General features: G+C 46.4%; 7 protein-coding genes across 7 annotated transcripts; 2 read left to right on the forward strand and 5 right to left on the reverse strand.

Moving 5' to 3' along the window:
* Positions 1-252: 252 nt before the first annotated feature.
* Positions 253-2,521, reverse strand: N7462_004664 (tRNA lysidine(34) synthetase; the record flags this gene model as incomplete). Its single annotated transcript, XM_057076390.1, has 3 exons — positions 253-2,033; positions 2,148-2,321; positions 2,386-2,521. The coding sequence occupies 3 exons, from the start codon at positions 2,519-2,521 to the stop codon at positions 253-255; spliced, it is 2,091 nt and encodes a 696-aa protein (XP_056935895.1).
* A 476-nt stretch (positions 2,522-2,997) lies between these two features.
* On the reverse strand, positions 2,998-3,705 carry N7462_004665 (sugar transporter; the record flags this gene model as incomplete). The annotated part of the gene is made up of 1 exon (XM_057076391.1): positions 2,998-3,705. One exon carries the CDS (start codon positions 3,703-3,705, stop codon positions 2,998-3,000), a length of 708 nt encoding a protein of 235 aa, XP_056935896.1.
* A 1,294-nt stretch (positions 3,706-4,999) lies between these two features.
* N7462_004666 (dihydrodipicolinate synthase family protein) lies at positions 5,000-6,016 on the forward strand (the record flags this gene model as incomplete). Its single annotated transcript, XM_057076392.1, has 2 exons — positions 5,000-5,701; positions 5,756-6,016. 2 exons carry the CDS (start codon positions 5,000-5,002, stop codon positions 6,014-6,016), a joined length of 963 nt encoding a protein of 320 aa, XP_056935897.1.
* Positions 6,017-6,080: 64 nt separating this feature from the next.
* N7462_004667 (uncharacterized protein) lies at positions 6,081-7,731 on the reverse strand (the record flags this gene model as incomplete). Its single annotated transcript, XM_057076393.1, has 3 exons — positions 6,081-6,460; positions 6,515-7,006; positions 7,065-7,731. The coding sequence occupies 3 exons, from the start codon at positions 7,729-7,731 to the stop codon at positions 6,081-6,083; spliced, it is 1,539 nt and encodes a 512-aa protein (XP_056935898.1).
* An 813-nt stretch (positions 7,732-8,544) lies between these two features.
* Positions 8,545-9,799, forward strand: N7462_004668 (D-mandelate dehydrogenase-like dehydrogenase; the record flags this gene model as incomplete). The annotated part of the gene is made up of 5 exons (XM_057076394.1): positions 8,545-8,863; positions 8,920-8,972; positions 9,032-9,198; positions 9,247-9,612; positions 9,664-9,799. 5 exons carry the CDS (start codon positions 8,545-8,547, stop codon positions 9,797-9,799), a joined length of 1,041 nt encoding a protein of 346 aa, XP_056935899.1.
* A 177-nt stretch (positions 9,800-9,976) lies between these two features.
* N7462_004669 (fungal specific transcription factor domain-containing protein) lies at positions 9,977-12,072 on the reverse strand (the record flags this gene model as incomplete). The annotated part of the gene is made up of 7 exons (XM_057076395.1): positions 9,977-10,601; positions 10,656-10,903; positions 10,949-11,017; positions 11,076-11,114; positions 11,166-11,724; positions 11,791-11,986; positions 12,051-12,072. The coding sequence occupies 7 exons, from the start codon at positions 12,070-12,072 to the stop codon at positions 9,977-9,979; spliced, it is 1,758 nt and encodes a 585-aa protein (XP_056935900.1).
* A 2,390-nt stretch (positions 12,073-14,462) lies between these two features.
* Positions 14,463-16,190, reverse strand: N7462_004670 (tetratricopeptide repeat protein; the record flags this gene model as incomplete). Its single annotated transcript, XM_057076396.1, has 1 exon — positions 14,463-16,190. One exon carries the CDS (start codon positions 16,188-16,190, stop codon positions 14,463-14,465), a length of 1,728 nt encoding a protein of 575 aa, XP_056935901.1.
* Between the last annotated feature and the right edge of the window lie 652 nt (positions 16,191-16,842).

Genomic DNA, 16,842 nt, shown 5'->3' on the forward strand with positions numbered 1-16,842 from the left:
GGCTCACTATCCTTTTGCTGCTTTCCTTTTTTTCTCCCTCCTTTTTCTTGGGGGGGGGGGTTGTTTCTTTTTTTTCTCCTTAATCTTTCTTTTCTGTGATACCACACACTTTTCTTTTGTCCTTTCCTGCCATATCCTCACCAGAGCTTCTATTGTGTATTCATTTGCATTATTTTTCTCTTGTTGATTTCTAGTCCTCTCTGCACAGATGGCGGGTCATGCATAGCACCGGAGATCAAGTTCGCAGCCCTTTTATTTGTCTAGACTATTATTGTGTACAATAGCTGATCCAGCCTCGACTGGGGCGCGCATAAAGCGTAATGCCTCGGTGTCAACCATTTTGTACATCCATTCCCATGCCACCTTGTATTCTTCTTCTCCATAAGGAAACTTCATCTCATTGGTACCCGTTTGTTTCGATTGAGCATCAAGGCAAAAATCAAGGGTTGGAAGCGCTAATAAGTGATCACCATGGAGGCAAACTGATTGCTTCAAGCCATCGGACTCCTCCACCACAGTGAGGACCGGCACCGTATATCGGGTCGAACCCGGAGCTGCGGATGATAGCAACTTTCGTAATTGGGTCAACATGACTGCCGTCTTCTTCGCTCTCTGCTCTCCATCTTGTATCGCCATGGATCTCGGGCTATTGCGAATCTTCGTAATATCAGACTTCTGAAATGGTCGGATAACAAACGGTACGTTGGCTGTTTGACCAGCGGGTTTTCTTTGAGCGTCCTTATTAATCAGTGTTAGGGTGAATCGGAACCAGTATCGATCGTCCCATAACTTCCATGGTGTGGATGTCCCAAAAGATGTCGAGGCAGGTGAAGAATTGGGTAACGCGAAGTTTGATACTGGAACATCGAAACGCAGGGCCGGAGATTTATTTTTCCAGAATGGCTGGCGCGAGAGGAGCCATATGTTGTTTCCACCCGATGGAGAGGTGTGGCATGTCCCTGTGGAAATGGTAGAAAGGGGGTTGAACATGACGCCCCCAAGAGTGAAAGATTTTCTGGCTTGGCCCTGGCTTATCTTTGAACCATCATCTTGTTGTTCGAACACGCGAGATGTAAACGGCTCAAATCGATTCAGAGAAATTGAAGTCCCAGGAGAGGCACATATAATTTCAGTAAGGCGGCGGAGCGCATGGCATTGGGTGTAGAGAGTGTGATCTGTTGAAAGCCCTTGCAAAAGATCAGGGACTGTAGGAGCCTCCAAGATCTGCAGGACCATTGTACCAGTTTCCAGGTTCAAGTCGAGAATGCGGAATCGAGATGAAAGCATTTGATTTGAGAGTTGTGCGGTTGACTCAAGATGGCTCCGGCTTGCATGGACTAATGAGATAATGGAAGGAGCCCGCAGAGCTTGTGGCAAGGAATTAGAAGCAAGCATGCTACGTATTGCATTTCGGGGAGTCAGAGTAGGGTCGAAGTTTGTTGGATCCGAGACATATGGAACCTTGTTCTGGTGGCAGGTCTCTAACAACATAGCTTTGGGGAAAGCGAGAAGAGGCCGGCAGAGAAGGACACCGCCTGTTGCGATGGAGACTCCTTTGGAGACTTGACGTGATTGTGAGCCTGACGATGACATAGAACCCAGGGGGTTTTCATTTTCATTTGAAGTAAAATGAATGCTGCCTTGATTCTTCTCATCGAGGCGTACCAGGGCTTGAGGATAATAACTCTTCTTGCGAGTAAGCTTCATCGATGACCCGCTCTCTGAAACTCCAAAAAGGCCATGACATTCTGGAATTCGAGCTATGCCGGGAATACCTGCAAGGCCGGCGCCTCGAGCTCCGGAAGAGAGTCGCCAAATGGTGGTTTCGACCGTATCATCGCGGTGATGGCCCATGAGCAAGGCCTCAATATCACATTCTCGACAGGCTTCACCAAGAGCCTGAAACCGAAGACGTCGTGCATGAGTTTCAAAAGCAGACGGAAGTGGCGTTAATCCTGTATTATCTTGATGTGGAATATTTTGATCTGTAGAAAATGGAGACCAGTCCAGGTGTAGAACCTTTGTTTTGATCCCTAGGTAGATAGGTATTTAAATGAGCATATTACCTCCTGGACAAAAGGAAGGCGCAAAAGCTACTAATAACTTGAATTGAGATGATTCAATTTTTTTTAAAAAAAGACACATACCCATATTGGTCAACCAGCCGACCACAGTCTGCGCTTCATGGTGGCTCTCTGGACGAGCACAGTGGTCTACCACAAATGCGGTAACGGAGATTGGACCTGCAAGTTCCGATTTTTCTAGCTGTCGGCATAGATATGCCAAGGCCATGGAGTCGGCACCGCCGCTGACGGCAAGACCTAGCGTGGGCGTTAGCCATGATCACTTAGCTTATTAGTTGTGATTTGGATCAAGTATTCTTACCAAGCTTGCTAGGTAGAGGGAGGCAGCCATCTTTCGCGTTTTTTTGATCAAAGCCAAATTTCCCGCGTGTGCCTTTCCATGCACTGCAGAACTTCACAAAAAACTGCGACAACGAGATTGCTTTTGATGTGGCCATGGATGTGTCGTTATCCCAGACCAAATGACAGATGAGATCTCGGCCCGGCAAAGAGTTTCCCCGAGCCCGCACCTGCCCTCCACTATTTTATATCTAAACTTCCATCCCAGCCCTGTCACGGGATATTGGTTTAAATCTCGGTCGGATCAACTTTTTTTGCATCAATATGTATGCTTGCTGACTTGGAAAAAATAGCTAAAATTATAAGACCTCATTTTTTATGATTGACTTGACTCGTCAAGCTTTTCGCTATTTCTTTAAGGTTAAGTTTGCTCCGAATCGCCATGGCTAGATTGGGCTGTCTTGCGATTGAGCCCTATAAGTCAAACTCTCTTTTGATAATTACTGTCCCGGTTTATTGAATAATATTAAGTTCAACTAAGACAAACTATGGAGTTCCCGCATGACATTCTTCGAAGCAGCACCCCGAAAGCAGAGTTCAAAACTAAAAAAAGGTTCAGGTGCAAGGGAAGCGTCTACCCGGACTCGTTTATATATTCCAGATATACGGTTTTGCCTTTGCCGTTTTCAATTCCTTCTACGATCCGATCTAAGTGATCTGTCTCGAACTTGCCTTTCTTTGCCCATTCAGTTCCCGCAACTATTGACCTGGTCTTATAAAAGATCGCGTCAATCTCTTCAAGTCGTCGACCGGTGGTTTCCGGATAGAATAGATATATGAAGGGAATGAAGCAGAAGTTGAAAACGGTGAATATCAAGTAGCCCTTCCAGCCTTGTTGGCTCATCACAGATGGGGTCATCATATCCGTGGCAAAATTCCAAATCCAGTTCGATGAGGTTGTGATGGTATTGCCTTTGGACCGCAGGTGAAGCGGTAGAATTTCGGCGTTATATAGCCACGGTACAGCGAGAAATCCTAGAGCAAAAAATGAATAATATAGGAAGAAGGCGACCACACAGACAATAGAAGCTCCCTTTGTACCGGAACGAATCGTCAATGACATGGTGAGGAAACAGCAGCCCATTCCAAATGCACCGATCAAGAGACACCAACGCTTGCCGATATGGTTGATCACCACGAACGGAACAAAGGCTGAGATTAGATACCAGAGGCCATTGAAGCCCGATAACAGGAGTGACAGGTTGTGGCTCAATCCAAGCGAGGTTTCAAAGAGGTATGAAATATAGTAGCCGATACTGCACACACCAGACCACATAACCATAAACATAAGCCTGCATCATAATATGAGATGAATTCATAACAAGCTGTCGTGTAAAAATACATACCACCACCCAAGAAGAACTCGTCGAAGATTCTGCGTCTCTTTCCTGTTTTTGAAAAGATGTATTCATTGACTAGCACCGTTGCGTTCTTCCAGTTCGACGGCTTGGTTGATCAACCTTATTTCTGTTTGTACTTCGGGATCCTCGGTGTTATCAGTCCCATGAATCTTCATAATAACTGCTAGGGCTTGATCGGCGCGACTGTGAATGAAGAGCCATCGAGGGGACTCGGGCATCCAGGGGACTGTCTTGCCTCAGCATTTATGCATAATCAAATTATAGGAGCAAAAGCCAATTGAATTACCAGTAATGAAGAGTAAGACAGCGAAGACACATTGGGCTGCCCCGGCGAATCTCCATTCAAAAGGCTGATTGCTTGAGAAAGATAGGGCATAGCTCATCCAGTAACTGATTGATGCTCCGGTGCAAACAAGTACATACTGCAAGGCACCAAACTTTTCTCTCTTTCGAGTAGGCAAGGTCTCTGCTTGCCATACGGGAATTAGCGAAGTGTTTAATCCTGTTCCAAGCCCTGCGACAATTCGACCGGCCAGGAATTGAGCACGAGAATAAGATGAAGTTTGAATTATGGCACCTATGAGAATGAATGCAGTGCCTATTAAGATTGGATTCTTTCGACCGAGCTTTTCGCTGAAGAAAATGCTGAAAATACTTCCAAAAAAGCACCCAAGAGTGTAAAGACTCGAAAGTAGGCCCTGCATAAACGATGAAGGGTTACCTATAGTGACAAGGTAATCATCGACTAGGCTGCATAAAAATTACAATGTAACGTACTACCATCAAGAGGGCAATTAGCACGAACAGAACACCCGACATAAACCATTGATCGTATCCATACAGGAGATAAGATAGCCCACAGGTGATAGTCATCAAAATACAGAGCGCTTGTCCCTGGATCGCCATGATGCTTCGACGGATTATGTGAATCTAACCGCGGAGTGAAGGGAAGGTAAAAAAAATAAGAAATGACCATGTAAATGCTTATGTATGCTCTCAAGCAGTCTACGATTGTTTCTAGCTCCAATCGTATTCCCCAGACTCCACAAGTCTCAGAAGTGCGCCCATCCGACGGCAAAAAGGCCCATCGGCTAGTTTCCATTTACAGAAACCCCGATCGCAGTTCGGGTGAGAGTCGAGACGCATTTATTACGGCTTTATGGTCTCATCAATGAGCATAAATCTTTCATTTTGTCGTTAGTTGAATACCAGAAGATGGGTTCTAATCAGCAGCCATACCCCCGGGGCATTCATGTTCCTTGCTTGACATGGTTTAAGGCAGACACCGCGCAATCAATCGATTGGGAACTGCAAGAGCGACATCTCGAATTTCTCGTTAGTAGCGGGCTTCATGGGATTGTGATAGCAGGTACCAATGGTGAAGCTGCCACATTGAAACCGGAGGAGAAATCGCACCTATTGCGCCTGACGCGTTCTACGGCGCAGAAACTGGGTCGAGCCGATCTACCTGTTACTTGTGGCACTTTTGGAGGATGCACACAGGCGATTATTGACGACACAAAATTGGTGGCAGAGGCGGGAGCTGATTATGCTCTTGTTCTGGTGCCTTCGTACTTCCATTTCGCATTAGATGCGGCTGCAATTGTTGGATTCTTCCAGGAAGTTGCAACCGCGTCTCCGATTCCTATCATAATCTACAACTTTCCTGGAGTGGCCGCAGGATTGAATGTCAATTCAGAAATGCTTGAGACCCTAGGAGAACATCCAAACATTGCCGCTGTGAAGCTTACTTGCGGAGCTATTGCATCGGTTGCGCGAACAGCCGCCAAATTCGGCCGAGCGCTGGAAGGCAGATCCTCATTTGTTGCATTGGCAGGCCAGAGTGACTGGCTAGTGCCTTGTTTGAGTGTTGGAGGTGCAGGATCAGTTACAGGGTTGGCGAACTTGTATCCTAAGGTTTGCGATCTAGAGACTGAAGGAACGTGGATACCATGCTAACAGCTCGCATAGACCCTCGTCGAGTTGTACAACCTGCACAATGCCGGAAAGACTGCCGAGGCAGAAAAACTGCAGCTTCAAGTTGCTGTTAGCGAATGGGGCTTTGCCAAAGGAGGCATTAATGGGACGAAATGGGTTGTCGCGAAAAGTCTCGGGTACGCGGAAGAAAGTTCATGGTGCCGCCGACCTTATCCTCCATTCCTTGATGACGAGAAGCGGATATGGATCACCAAGCAGGTCAAGTCGATAGAAATGATAGAGAATAGACTTTAAACACATTGAGTTGGAGTCGTAATATTCATTAAATTGCATAAAATCATTAGATAGAAGTTGCATCTTATACAATTGCAAATGCACGATTGAAGGTTTCGTGCATTACTTTTCTAATATCGACCCGCTGGTTGGTTTCATCCTGTTGCCGAATGACCTCTTGAAGAACATTCGCGGTCACAGCTGCATTCGAGGTGACATTTTCCATTCCTTTAATGCATGATACTACCCAAGTGCGTTCTTCAAGATCCTCAATTTCAACCCCTAACATGAGCAAGGGCCAGAGCATATTCACAGGGAGTGACGAAACACCTCCATTTGTGACATGTGGAGTGCCGATTGGGGAGGTTATTGGCGGTGAAGACGCGTACGGGCTTTCAATGATCAACTTTGTGACTTGTCGGATTTCGTTCATTGCATCAATAACGTCAGTTGTACGTGGAAGATCTAGCGCCTTTTTTTAGTGACTCTACAAAACGGACACGGGATTGAAAAACATACTCTTGTACGCTACACGATGCAAATGAATGAAACTGGCATGGTAGTTGGAGTGATAAACTCGCATGGTCTTTGTGATGGTTTCCACTAGACTGGGGGACAGAAGAGTGGCAAGCCTTCCTGCAACAGCATGATCCATCAATGGTGGTCGCTGCTGCCAAAGTGATTTGATGTCGCGACTTATCTTTGACGCGATAGTCATTACTTCTGTTTCATCCTCGACAGTCCCACGGCGTCTGTGCCAAGGATCTATTTTCGAAATGCGACCCATGAAAAGCTGCACCTTCTGGAAAAAGAAAAATGCGGGACGCATCACGAAATCCTCCAGTGCTGCCTCCGCATCGTCGAGGCTTGAGTCTACTTCGGAAATCGAACTGTCTGGCGAGCGAAGATCTGTATTGATGGCACTATCTTCTTCCGTCAGAAAAAGACCCTCGCCTCCGGCACTCACAGCCCTCGCATCCAGCAGTCGTAACCAAGAAAGAAGACGTTTCTCTGTACCATGCAGAGTCAGTGGCATGGCCAACCCTTCCTCAAGATGAGCTGAACTGACCGGTTATGCTCAGTGATTCCATTTCCACCATTTGTAAAGCATAAAAGCCCTCCCGCAAATTTGCGTGGGCATTGGACACATCTTTTGTTAAAAGATCAATGTAAGAGAGTAAGAACAGGACAGCAAGTATATGTCGCAGATGTAATGAGATGGATTTCCGATCCTGAATGATGGATTTTAAGCAATCCTCAAGTCGACCTTTCGCCGCCCGATAGTATTGAGGGTAGGTTGCTGGTTCCAGAGCCCCAGCAGACTCTAGCTCCAAAGCAACGTAAGCAAAGACCCCAAACTTTACCATGCGCGAGATTGATGCCATTGATGTCAATTCATTTCGCATCCAACACCAACGGGCACTTGTCTCGACACTTGCGAGAATGGGTGGTGCCGCTGAGCGGGCAAAGTATTCCGCCAGTTGGGATTCACTCCTCAAGATTGACGATCTAGAGGATCCAACCGGGGAGGACATACTGCTCTTTGACTGTCGCTCCATTATAGCAGAGCTTGCATTTGCAGTGCTCGAATAGATTAAAGGTAGTGAAGCCGCTGTTGAAAGCGACGCATCGGACCAAGGGACTAGATCCTGCGAGGAGCTGAGGTCGAGGGCATCCCAGCCAGGTGAGAGGATGGCCGAATAGTCATCCCACAGGAAACTGGCGTACTTAAACATGCGATTAAAGCTAGCGTCGTCGCTAGAGAGTCCATCATCTATTCGTGTTGAGGTTTCGACCACAGGTGGCGAAGCTTTTCGTGCAATGTCTCCTGAGACCTCAGACTGCTCTTTCTGATGATGTTGCTGCAGTCGCTGGCGTACTCTCTTAGTACGAATCCCCATTCTCATCCCCAAGTCTTGCTGCCACGAGCAATCAAGGTGCAATCGGATGCAGTGCCCGCATTCCGGTCTTTTTTCATCGCATCGAACTTTACGCCGGCTATTATTGTTCAGTTCCTGACGTCGGTACTTCGTACAAATCGGATGTTGGGCTCACCGGCAAGTTAGACATCCATTTCGCGTCCGCGGCCGATGACGCCGATCAAGGTTAGGATGCTGCTCCCACTGGTGAAACATCGTGGCCATGCAAGGGGGTGGTCCTAGAATAAGCTTGTCGCATCGCTATCAGGGCTCGTTTGGTCTGTTCCTCTCCGGCTCGGCAAGACTCCGGGGCAGAACCGGGGAAATCCCCGCATTCAATCGTCGCCCTAGACCTGGACTCGGCTAAATACTCTTTTGGGATTAAAGCGACCGAGGGGCAACCTCAGAATGAGACTTTCGCTGATGAATGTTGCTACCAGTGGCCTGGATGAAGGAATGCCTTCATTACAATGTCCGTGACGTGAGCTTGCGGGGCAGACTGGAGCAAACTACAAAACTCGCAATTTTACTGGGCTACTGTTCGCCCCAGAATAAACATTACTTTCTCTCCCCCAAGAATACCTGGATTACCACAGCTTCTCTTCGACAAATAATAGTCCATAGGTCAGAATGACGACCTCAAAGCCCATCGTCCTCCACCTTGGAGATCCGATTCAGTTCAATACCGACCTTTATGAGGAGATATCCAAGGACTTTACCATAATTCGACCTTCCTTGGAGGAACGACAACGTGACGCGTTCCTGAAGGCCCTAAAAGAGAAGAAATGGGGCAACTTTGAGGGAATATTTCGCCCGTTTTGGAACACTGGAGGTGAGATGGGTCGGTGGGATGCTGAGTTGATTCCACTCCTGCCTCCCTCACTGAAGGTGTATGGAAGTGCTGGTGCAGGATATGACTGGATGGATGTTGATATACTGGCCAAGCATGGTAAGCCTAGAATGATGAATTAGAGTGATCTTATAAGCTCACTGTATTCCTGAAAGGAATTTTATACTGCAACGGAGCACAAGCATCGAGCGAAGCCGTTGCCGATATGGTACCACTGTTCCCCATTAGATAACATTTCGGATTATGAAATACTAATACGGCACGTAGGCAATCTTCCATATCATCTCTGTCTTCCGCAACATGCAATGGTCCATTAACGGTGCCCGGTCGGGTGATGCTGCGCTCTGGCTGGAGGCCCACCAGAACACTGCCGCCACCGCGCACAATCCTCAGACTCAGATATTGGGCATCATCGGCCTAGGAAACATTGGCTAGTAAGTCCACGTAAATATTGCCAGCAAGCTATCTTCTGACTAGATTAGCACAATTGCGCGAAAGGCATATGCTTGTTTTGGAATGAAGATCTACTACCAAGACTTGCATCGCAAATCGATCGAGCAGGAGCAGGCGATTAATGCCTCTTTCTGCACGTCATTGGACGAGCTTCTCGCTGTTTCTGATTGCGTTGTTCTAGCGACTCCATTCGGCGGATCAAAGCTCATCACTGAAGAGACTCTGTCTAAGTTCAAAAAGGGCGCTAAATTTGTTAATATTGCCCGAGGGACACTGGTTGATGAAGCTGCTTTGGTGAATGCTTTGAGGTCAGGGCGTCTGTCTGCGGCTGGTTTGGATGTCCATGAGAACGAACCTCATGTCAATCAAGAGCTGACGCAGATGAGAAACGTTATGTATGTTCTCCTAAAAATTACTTATATATCGACTGACTAATATGTAATTAGGCTCACTGCTCACACTGCTGGTGGCGCCATGGAGACTCAGATTGGATTTGAACGACTTTCCATGGAGAACGTTCAATGTGTCTTGACAGGGAAAGACCCACTAACACCAGTGAACAAGCACCTGTTCAATAAATAGACTTCGATTGAGTCATAAATTGTGCTATATTTTACGTTGGTCCGCTTGAGATAATTCTCTTTATTTGACAACCGGGAATACGCAGGCAGATTTGTGGCAAAAAGGGGATAAATTATTCTACGTAGAAATGTAGAAGCTAAGAGCACATGAGACACCCAGGTCTCAGGTTGAAAATGATTAAATTTCCGAGCTTCCAGGAAATGCGGTCAGATATGCATGCTCAATCTCACGCCCCATGCCACCGACACCTTCGAATACAATATCAGACTTCAAAGAGCGCCCAAGAAATTCAACTCCTCGTCGCAGCTCTTCGCTCAGTCTCTCGGCGTCGGAGAGCTCGGTTTCTGGCTCGGGCCTGTTCAATAAATGATAACACGTTGAGAGACGATCGGTTAATGAACAGGCACGAATCTTGTGAAGGACCATCAACAAAGTATAACAACTTTGCATAGCACAGCAGGCGAAGTAGGGAATTGTATGTGGAGATTGACAGGTATATCCCCCGTATGACGGGAAGTCTCTTGTGTTTGAAAATGACCGTTGGTCACCTTGTGACCTGCCGGGATTTGGGTATGGTAAATTCCGAAACGCAGTTGCGACTACAAGTGAGGCTTTGAGGCATATGTTAGCAGATTCTTGCTCAGTAAACGGAAATGACGAGTCACGATCTGTAACCCATTTAGGCGTAGATGAAGAATCAGAATCAGAGAACTGATTGTTGATAGATGTGAGATGACAATACTTGTCCAAGAATAATGGGATATCCATAAAGGCTCTGAAGCGATGTAGACGGGTTCGTGCTCTATAGAAAATATTAGTTCGTGATTTATTACAATGTTTAAGTTGACCTGCTGACGTGTATATCAAAATTCGACTGATTCTCCACATATTCTCGGCTATCAATCCTTCGTTCTCAGAATCAAATGTAGTCTTAAGGTAGCGGTCAGATTCAGTCATCAATGACGCAATGACATCATCGAGGTCCTGAATCATGCTGCTCAGATCCAGTGGAGGAACTTTCTCTGTGACATCCTCTATAGTCTGAACCATTTTATTTGACGCATACAGAGTTTTCTGCGCTTTCATCAAGATATCCCAAGGCTTCTGGTATCAGTATGAAATCTTTCTGAGCAGAGGTCAAGCACCTACCTCTAAATGGACACAGAATGTAGGATAAGGTGTTGTGATTCGCGGATCATCTGCAGTAATAATCGGCGGCTATATATATTTCGTCAGTGCAAGATTTACCAAAATGGATATATCCTGGGGTCTGTACTGCAAGATGAAGATTTGAAGATAAATAGGAGATGAACATCTTATATTCTTGTTAGCATCAAGAACGCAGTAAATTGGTGATAAAACTAACCGTCATCCACCATGTACGGCGTTGTGCTTCGGAAAAATCGGTGATTTTTGACCCAAGATTGTGAAGGGAAATGTCCATAGCTGTTGTGATGGCCTGGTTGATACGCCCCCGCATTCTTGATACATTTCCCCGTTGACAATACTCATAGATGGCCAGAACAACAAGAGCTAAGATGGGATCAAGGCGAAGAGGAATTTTAGAATGTAAAGGATTGTGATCCTGAAGAAGCTCAGCTTCAAACCCTTTCAGTCCAAGATTATCGATTTCTTTTTCCGCATTTTCCAACGCTGTTTGTGCAAAAAGCTGAGCATAAGAGCGTCTGACACCTATGCTCGCCTCTGTCATTGAGAGTGGACCCTGTGAGGGTGGTATCAACACCAGAATTGCTGATAATGCGAGGGTCAGAGAAGACCGTGGCCAAAAAGGTAAATCTGATAGTCGGGCTTCTGTGGTCGCCTCCGAGGATCTAGTCAGAATCGGTTGATCTTCGTGAATAGGTACTAGTGGTGGCGGCAATAGAGGAAGATACGGATGAATATAGATGTAATATGCATTAATACTGCCTCAGATTGATCAGCTTTATATACGTATCTCATTATTCCAATTCCGTGGGTGAGACACATACATTTCATCTTCGCATCGATACGATCGGACAGATAAGGGTTCCGCATCGGAGATAGACATGGAAGAAAATGGATCATCAGCACTGGGAGTCAACTGACCCCAAATTGAACGGGTCCCACTGGTATCAGTCAAAGAATCTGGAGAAAGATCAAGGTTGTGAACACCTGCCAATGGCGAAACTAGACCGATCATGTTGTCTAGAAAAGGTTCTTGGCGGCAGTTAGGATCATTCAAAAGGTACTCATATATCTGAATACTCACCAAAATATTCAGTGGCTTCCATCCCGGTTGCTGATTGCGGAGGGAGTGTACTCTCGGAATTAGGTGGTCGTCGTTGCGCTTCTACATAACGAATCCCTCGCCTCGGACCTCCGCGACGACTTGGCTGATAGTTGCACTCTCGCCCCTTGCTGGAGCACTGTGTTGTCGGTGTTTATGAGCATGCAGCTTTTGTCATAGTTTTCCGTGAATTCTTACCATTCTACAGGGCCGTTGGCCATCACAACGAGTCTTCGAGGAGCGGCTGCGATTTGGGGGTTAGGACATAGTTCATTGCTTGTCAGCACCAAATGGAGTGTTACCAAGAGAGGCATGCTGCTTTTACAGGTGGCTTTGAAACCCGAGGACTGGAGCCGGACTCCTTGGGTGTTGTATACTGGCCCATTGGTCCTTGATTTGCAGATATGAAAGTCTGCCAATGCGGAGGCGAATAAGCGGTAAAAACCAAGATCGGCTATCTTCAGTCTGAGGTATGGCCGCGCATTCTTCGCGTTGGACGCGACAGCCACAGTCAGTCGCAAGTTGTATGTAATCGACACCGGGGCAATAGGTATTGATTAGATTAAACGTAGTCTCAGAATCAAATTTGATCAAAAGATCCCACCATGATCCCGCCCGGAGATCCCGTCCGGAGCCGGCCTTCGGCCTTCGGCGTTTGGTTTTCTTCTACTCTTCAAACGCCGAACCCAGACTAAATAACGTGTTTGCCCCAATTTATCGGATTGCGCATATTATGTCAATTTTTGATCGAATAAAAAGGTATGTTAAGATTCCCGAGTGACAAAAGTACAGATGAAAAGGAAAGATCGTTCAGAATGCCAAGGTTTCAAATCAGGAAACACATATACATCGACGCCATACCATGGATAACGAAGTGTCATGATTGTATCATCCATATGCTGATGTCTATAAATGTTTGATATTGCATGTATTGCCTGGGTTGCCATAACGACTAATTACATATTGAAAAGAGACGAAAGTATATCGCCAGAACAGGATTGAACATAATACCCGTAATCAGTGCATTTTTCATTGCCCTGAAATCCCAAATAGTTGAGACCTCAAAAGATATGCATATAAACCTCCTTGGCGTCGTACTTGTCATGGTGGTTCATCTGGTCCAGACCGAAGTCTGCTCACAATAATACAGTACATAATGACAGAAGGAGACAAAAGGAGAAAAGTCGATATCTCTCCACCTGCTGATTTCCATGTAGCAGGGATTTGTCGTATCTTTTCATATATTTCCCTTCTTTTTTGAACGCTCGACCCGATATTTCAGCTTGTTTGACAGTGGAGCGGCGCCCAGTGATTTCATCTGCAGATGCCACTGACGACAGCGTCAATGCTATAGGCCTGATTATTGAAGAAAAGAAAACAGTCTCTTTACCATGACGTTTTGTTCGATCCTCATGGGACACTTGTTCTTATAGTAACACCATCATTTTCCGTGGATATTCACAACCTCACCACTCTCAATGTGAGTCACTGCAGAAATACAAATATTGCAGTTAAAGAGCTCTTTACTGGTTCACCATGCTTCTTATTGGGCTCACCCTGAACTCGATATATACGTACCTCCCGAGTTTCTGGGTTTCTTATCTAGGCGCGCTTATCTGTCCAGGGGCTAGGGCTGAACCAACGCGCTACAGAAATAAATGGTGAAACACCCCACCATCGGCTCCCCTGAAGACCTCCTGAGATCTTCGGTACTTGACTCTGTGTAGGCAGGCAGACTTTGATTCGTTGGGCATGTAACTGGAGACTCTTGGCAGCCGGTTTTCACATATTGAATGGCCTGTCATAACGCCGCCAGGGAGAAAGATTAAGGCGAATGCATCGATCAGAATCAAAGTGATCAATTGTCTCACCATTTCAACAGGCATTTTGGTTCCGTGGAATATTCCTGTATCTCTCATCTTTGCCTGAGGAGTCTTTTTTTGTTCGGGCATTAGAAGGGACTCGTGAGTTTTCGCTTTACAGGTTCTTTAATGCTCCGCTCATCATTGAAAGCTATACCAACTTGGGTAAGGTATAATTATCCATTCCTGAGTAGTTACCAAGAAATAGATACTAGGCCTCAATTCGCATGACTATTTCATAGCTTTCTTTCATCTCTGATAAAAAAGGATATGCCTGATTTATAAAGCTCCTTAAACCAGGTTCATGTTTTATCTATACATAAATTCCATCGTGAGGCAACTTAGGCTAACGATGGGTACAGGTAAGAAAGAGCTCGTATTTATCATATATTCATAGCGGTCAACATTCTTTTTGAGGCAAATTATCAAATTCAGCTATGTTCGTTGATATGGACCACTTCCAAAAAAGGAGGTCTTTGGACATGACATTGAATGCGAAGAACTATATTCAAGGTGGACCGTTGAGAATAACTCAAATGTGGCATTTCTCCCCCGAAGTGCAGCCACTCTGTGCTAGCACATCTGGAGCTTGAGAAGTATTAGTTCGACAGAAGCAGGAAGATTTTACAGGCACATCTGCGACAGCAAGAGCCACCTTCAGCTGGGGCTGCAGAGTTCGAGCTTCGGCGGTGCGTCCCAGACGGACCAAACACTCGTGATATCCCTGCAAAGCCCAAACGTTGTTTGGGTGTTGGCGCGCACGAATAACAGAGTCGTCGAGTCCTAGATCGGCGCGATATACATTGGCCGCCTCTTCAACATGACCTTGCTCCAGTAGAAGGGCAGCGTAGGCATGACGGACCGGCTGCATCCAACTCCAGGGCTCACTATAACCAAGCTCATCGTCCTTCTCGAGAGCGCGACGCAGGAACTCAAATGCCTGGTCATAGTTTCCGCGGCGGTACTCGATCTCGCCGTCTAGCATTGGTGAGGCTACCCCGAGGATATCGATACATTTGTTCGGAAAATCAAGACGAGTTGCTGGGACACGCTTCTCAGCCTCCCGATACAGATCCCGATGTCGCTCTGCTTCGGCAATATTACCGGTGGCTGCATAGGCAACACCTTTGGCATAAAGAGCCAATGCAGTGGTGACACAATATAGCTCCGGGTCATCAGGAAGAGGAAGTTGAATGATTTCGTCCCACATGCCAAAGCGAACCATGACATGTGACCTGACAGATATGAAAACCTCAACGAAATCCGCCATCGACATAAGGAGCTCCTTAGGGAGAGTCGCTTCCATGCGTGCCGCAGCATCAAGGGCAACGCGTTTCTGGCCTGCGAACATGGCTGCATAGGCGAGCGTATGATAGTTGTGCATTCGATAAATTGTATAGAAGTTGAATGCTCCTTCGTGGTGCAAAAACTTCTCGTCTGCTATTGTAGCTCGCTGGTTGCCGAGAACAGCGGCTCGGTAATCACCGACCAAGATATCCAGATGAGAGGGCATATGATGAACATGTCCCGCGTCCGGAACCAAATCACGTAGATTATCCGCGGGGACAAGTCCTAATTCAGGAGTAGGGGACATCTCAATAAGGTGGATATACATGTGCAACAAGCCCGGGTGTTTGCGTGCATCATCTTGCGCGAAAGCTGTCTCAATTACCTTCTTCGCATCCAAGGTTCGAGTTCCTGGATTTGGTTCACCAGTCACCAGATTCCAAAGTTTCCAAGGTGTGAGGGTGATTAAAGATTGAGCATAAAGGGCCGCTACGTCCAAATCATCCCCGTGGTTGGCGTAAACGGCCTCCATGGCCGCTGCGTAAGCAAGATTTTGAAGATTATATTGCTCCATTGTGGCTGGCTCATTGCTCTGGTAAAGACGTTGGATAGCATGGATGAGTGCCTTTTCCACTGGGGTTGCATTCTCCACCAGCGACTGCGCCTTTTGCGAGGCATCATAGGTACGCCGCACAACCGTTTCCAGCTCGGGACCGAAGAACTCCCAAGACTGGTTGTAATTAGGTCCGAGGGCATATGCCAGTCCCCAGTAGGCCATTGCGCAGGACTCATCATGTGCAATAGCTTGCTCGAAGCATACCGAGGCTTCCTTGTGGTTGAAGGCGTATGCCCAGGTGAGACCACGATTGAACCAAAGCTGTGCTTCAGAGCTCTTCGTCGTTACGGGCCGTCCAAATTTGCCGACATCGAAGGGATATTCTTTTCTTTCGATAGTGGTTGAAGTATCTGTCATGCTGGATGGGATGAGTGAAAGTTGTGGATGAGGGGTGAATGCGTCAGAGGGGAAAGATGGCACGGCATTTACTGACCGCAACACGACAAGGTCATGGAGGCTGACAACAATCTCACGTCGGCTTACCTGTTCAGCATAGGGGTTTCTGGATTTCAATGAAAGAGATTCCGATTGCCCAACGAGGATACTATCAGTAGAACTTGGTTTTGAGCTTCTATATAGTACAGAAAATAGATCACATCTTGATACCCTGGTCATTGATCTACTATTCCCCGCACATTAACTAGCCGTCGGGCTTGGCGTCGCACGCATCTCAGTACTGAGTATTCAACGACACGTTTCGCTCACTCAACTTTACTTTCTATATCTGGTTTAGTTTCCCTGACCAGTGAGGGGTCTTGTTGGCTGTCAGAACTAAATTCCATGAAAAATTGTACTAATAATAATTTCTTTACTACTAGTTCACTTGTATTTTTTGATTATGAGCTAATTATCTTTCCCCTGGAGTGTTTCCAAATATTATTTAGTCTTTTCAAGGACTGATATCCAACATTCCGACATAGACTACGTTTGAGCGGCTACGTATATAAAAGGTGAAGCGAACAGATATGCAAAAGGTATCTCGGGTCTACGTACAAAACGTAAGCGGAGC

Source organism: Penicillium macrosclerotiorum (genome assembly GCF_028827735.1).
Source record: "Penicillium macrosclerotiorum strain IBT 26536 chromosome Unknown utg000003l_segment0_segment0, whole genome shotgun sequence".
Lineage (NCBI taxonomy): Eukaryota > Fungi > Ascomycota > Eurotiomycetes > Eurotiales > Aspergillaceae > Penicillium > Penicillium macrosclerotiorum.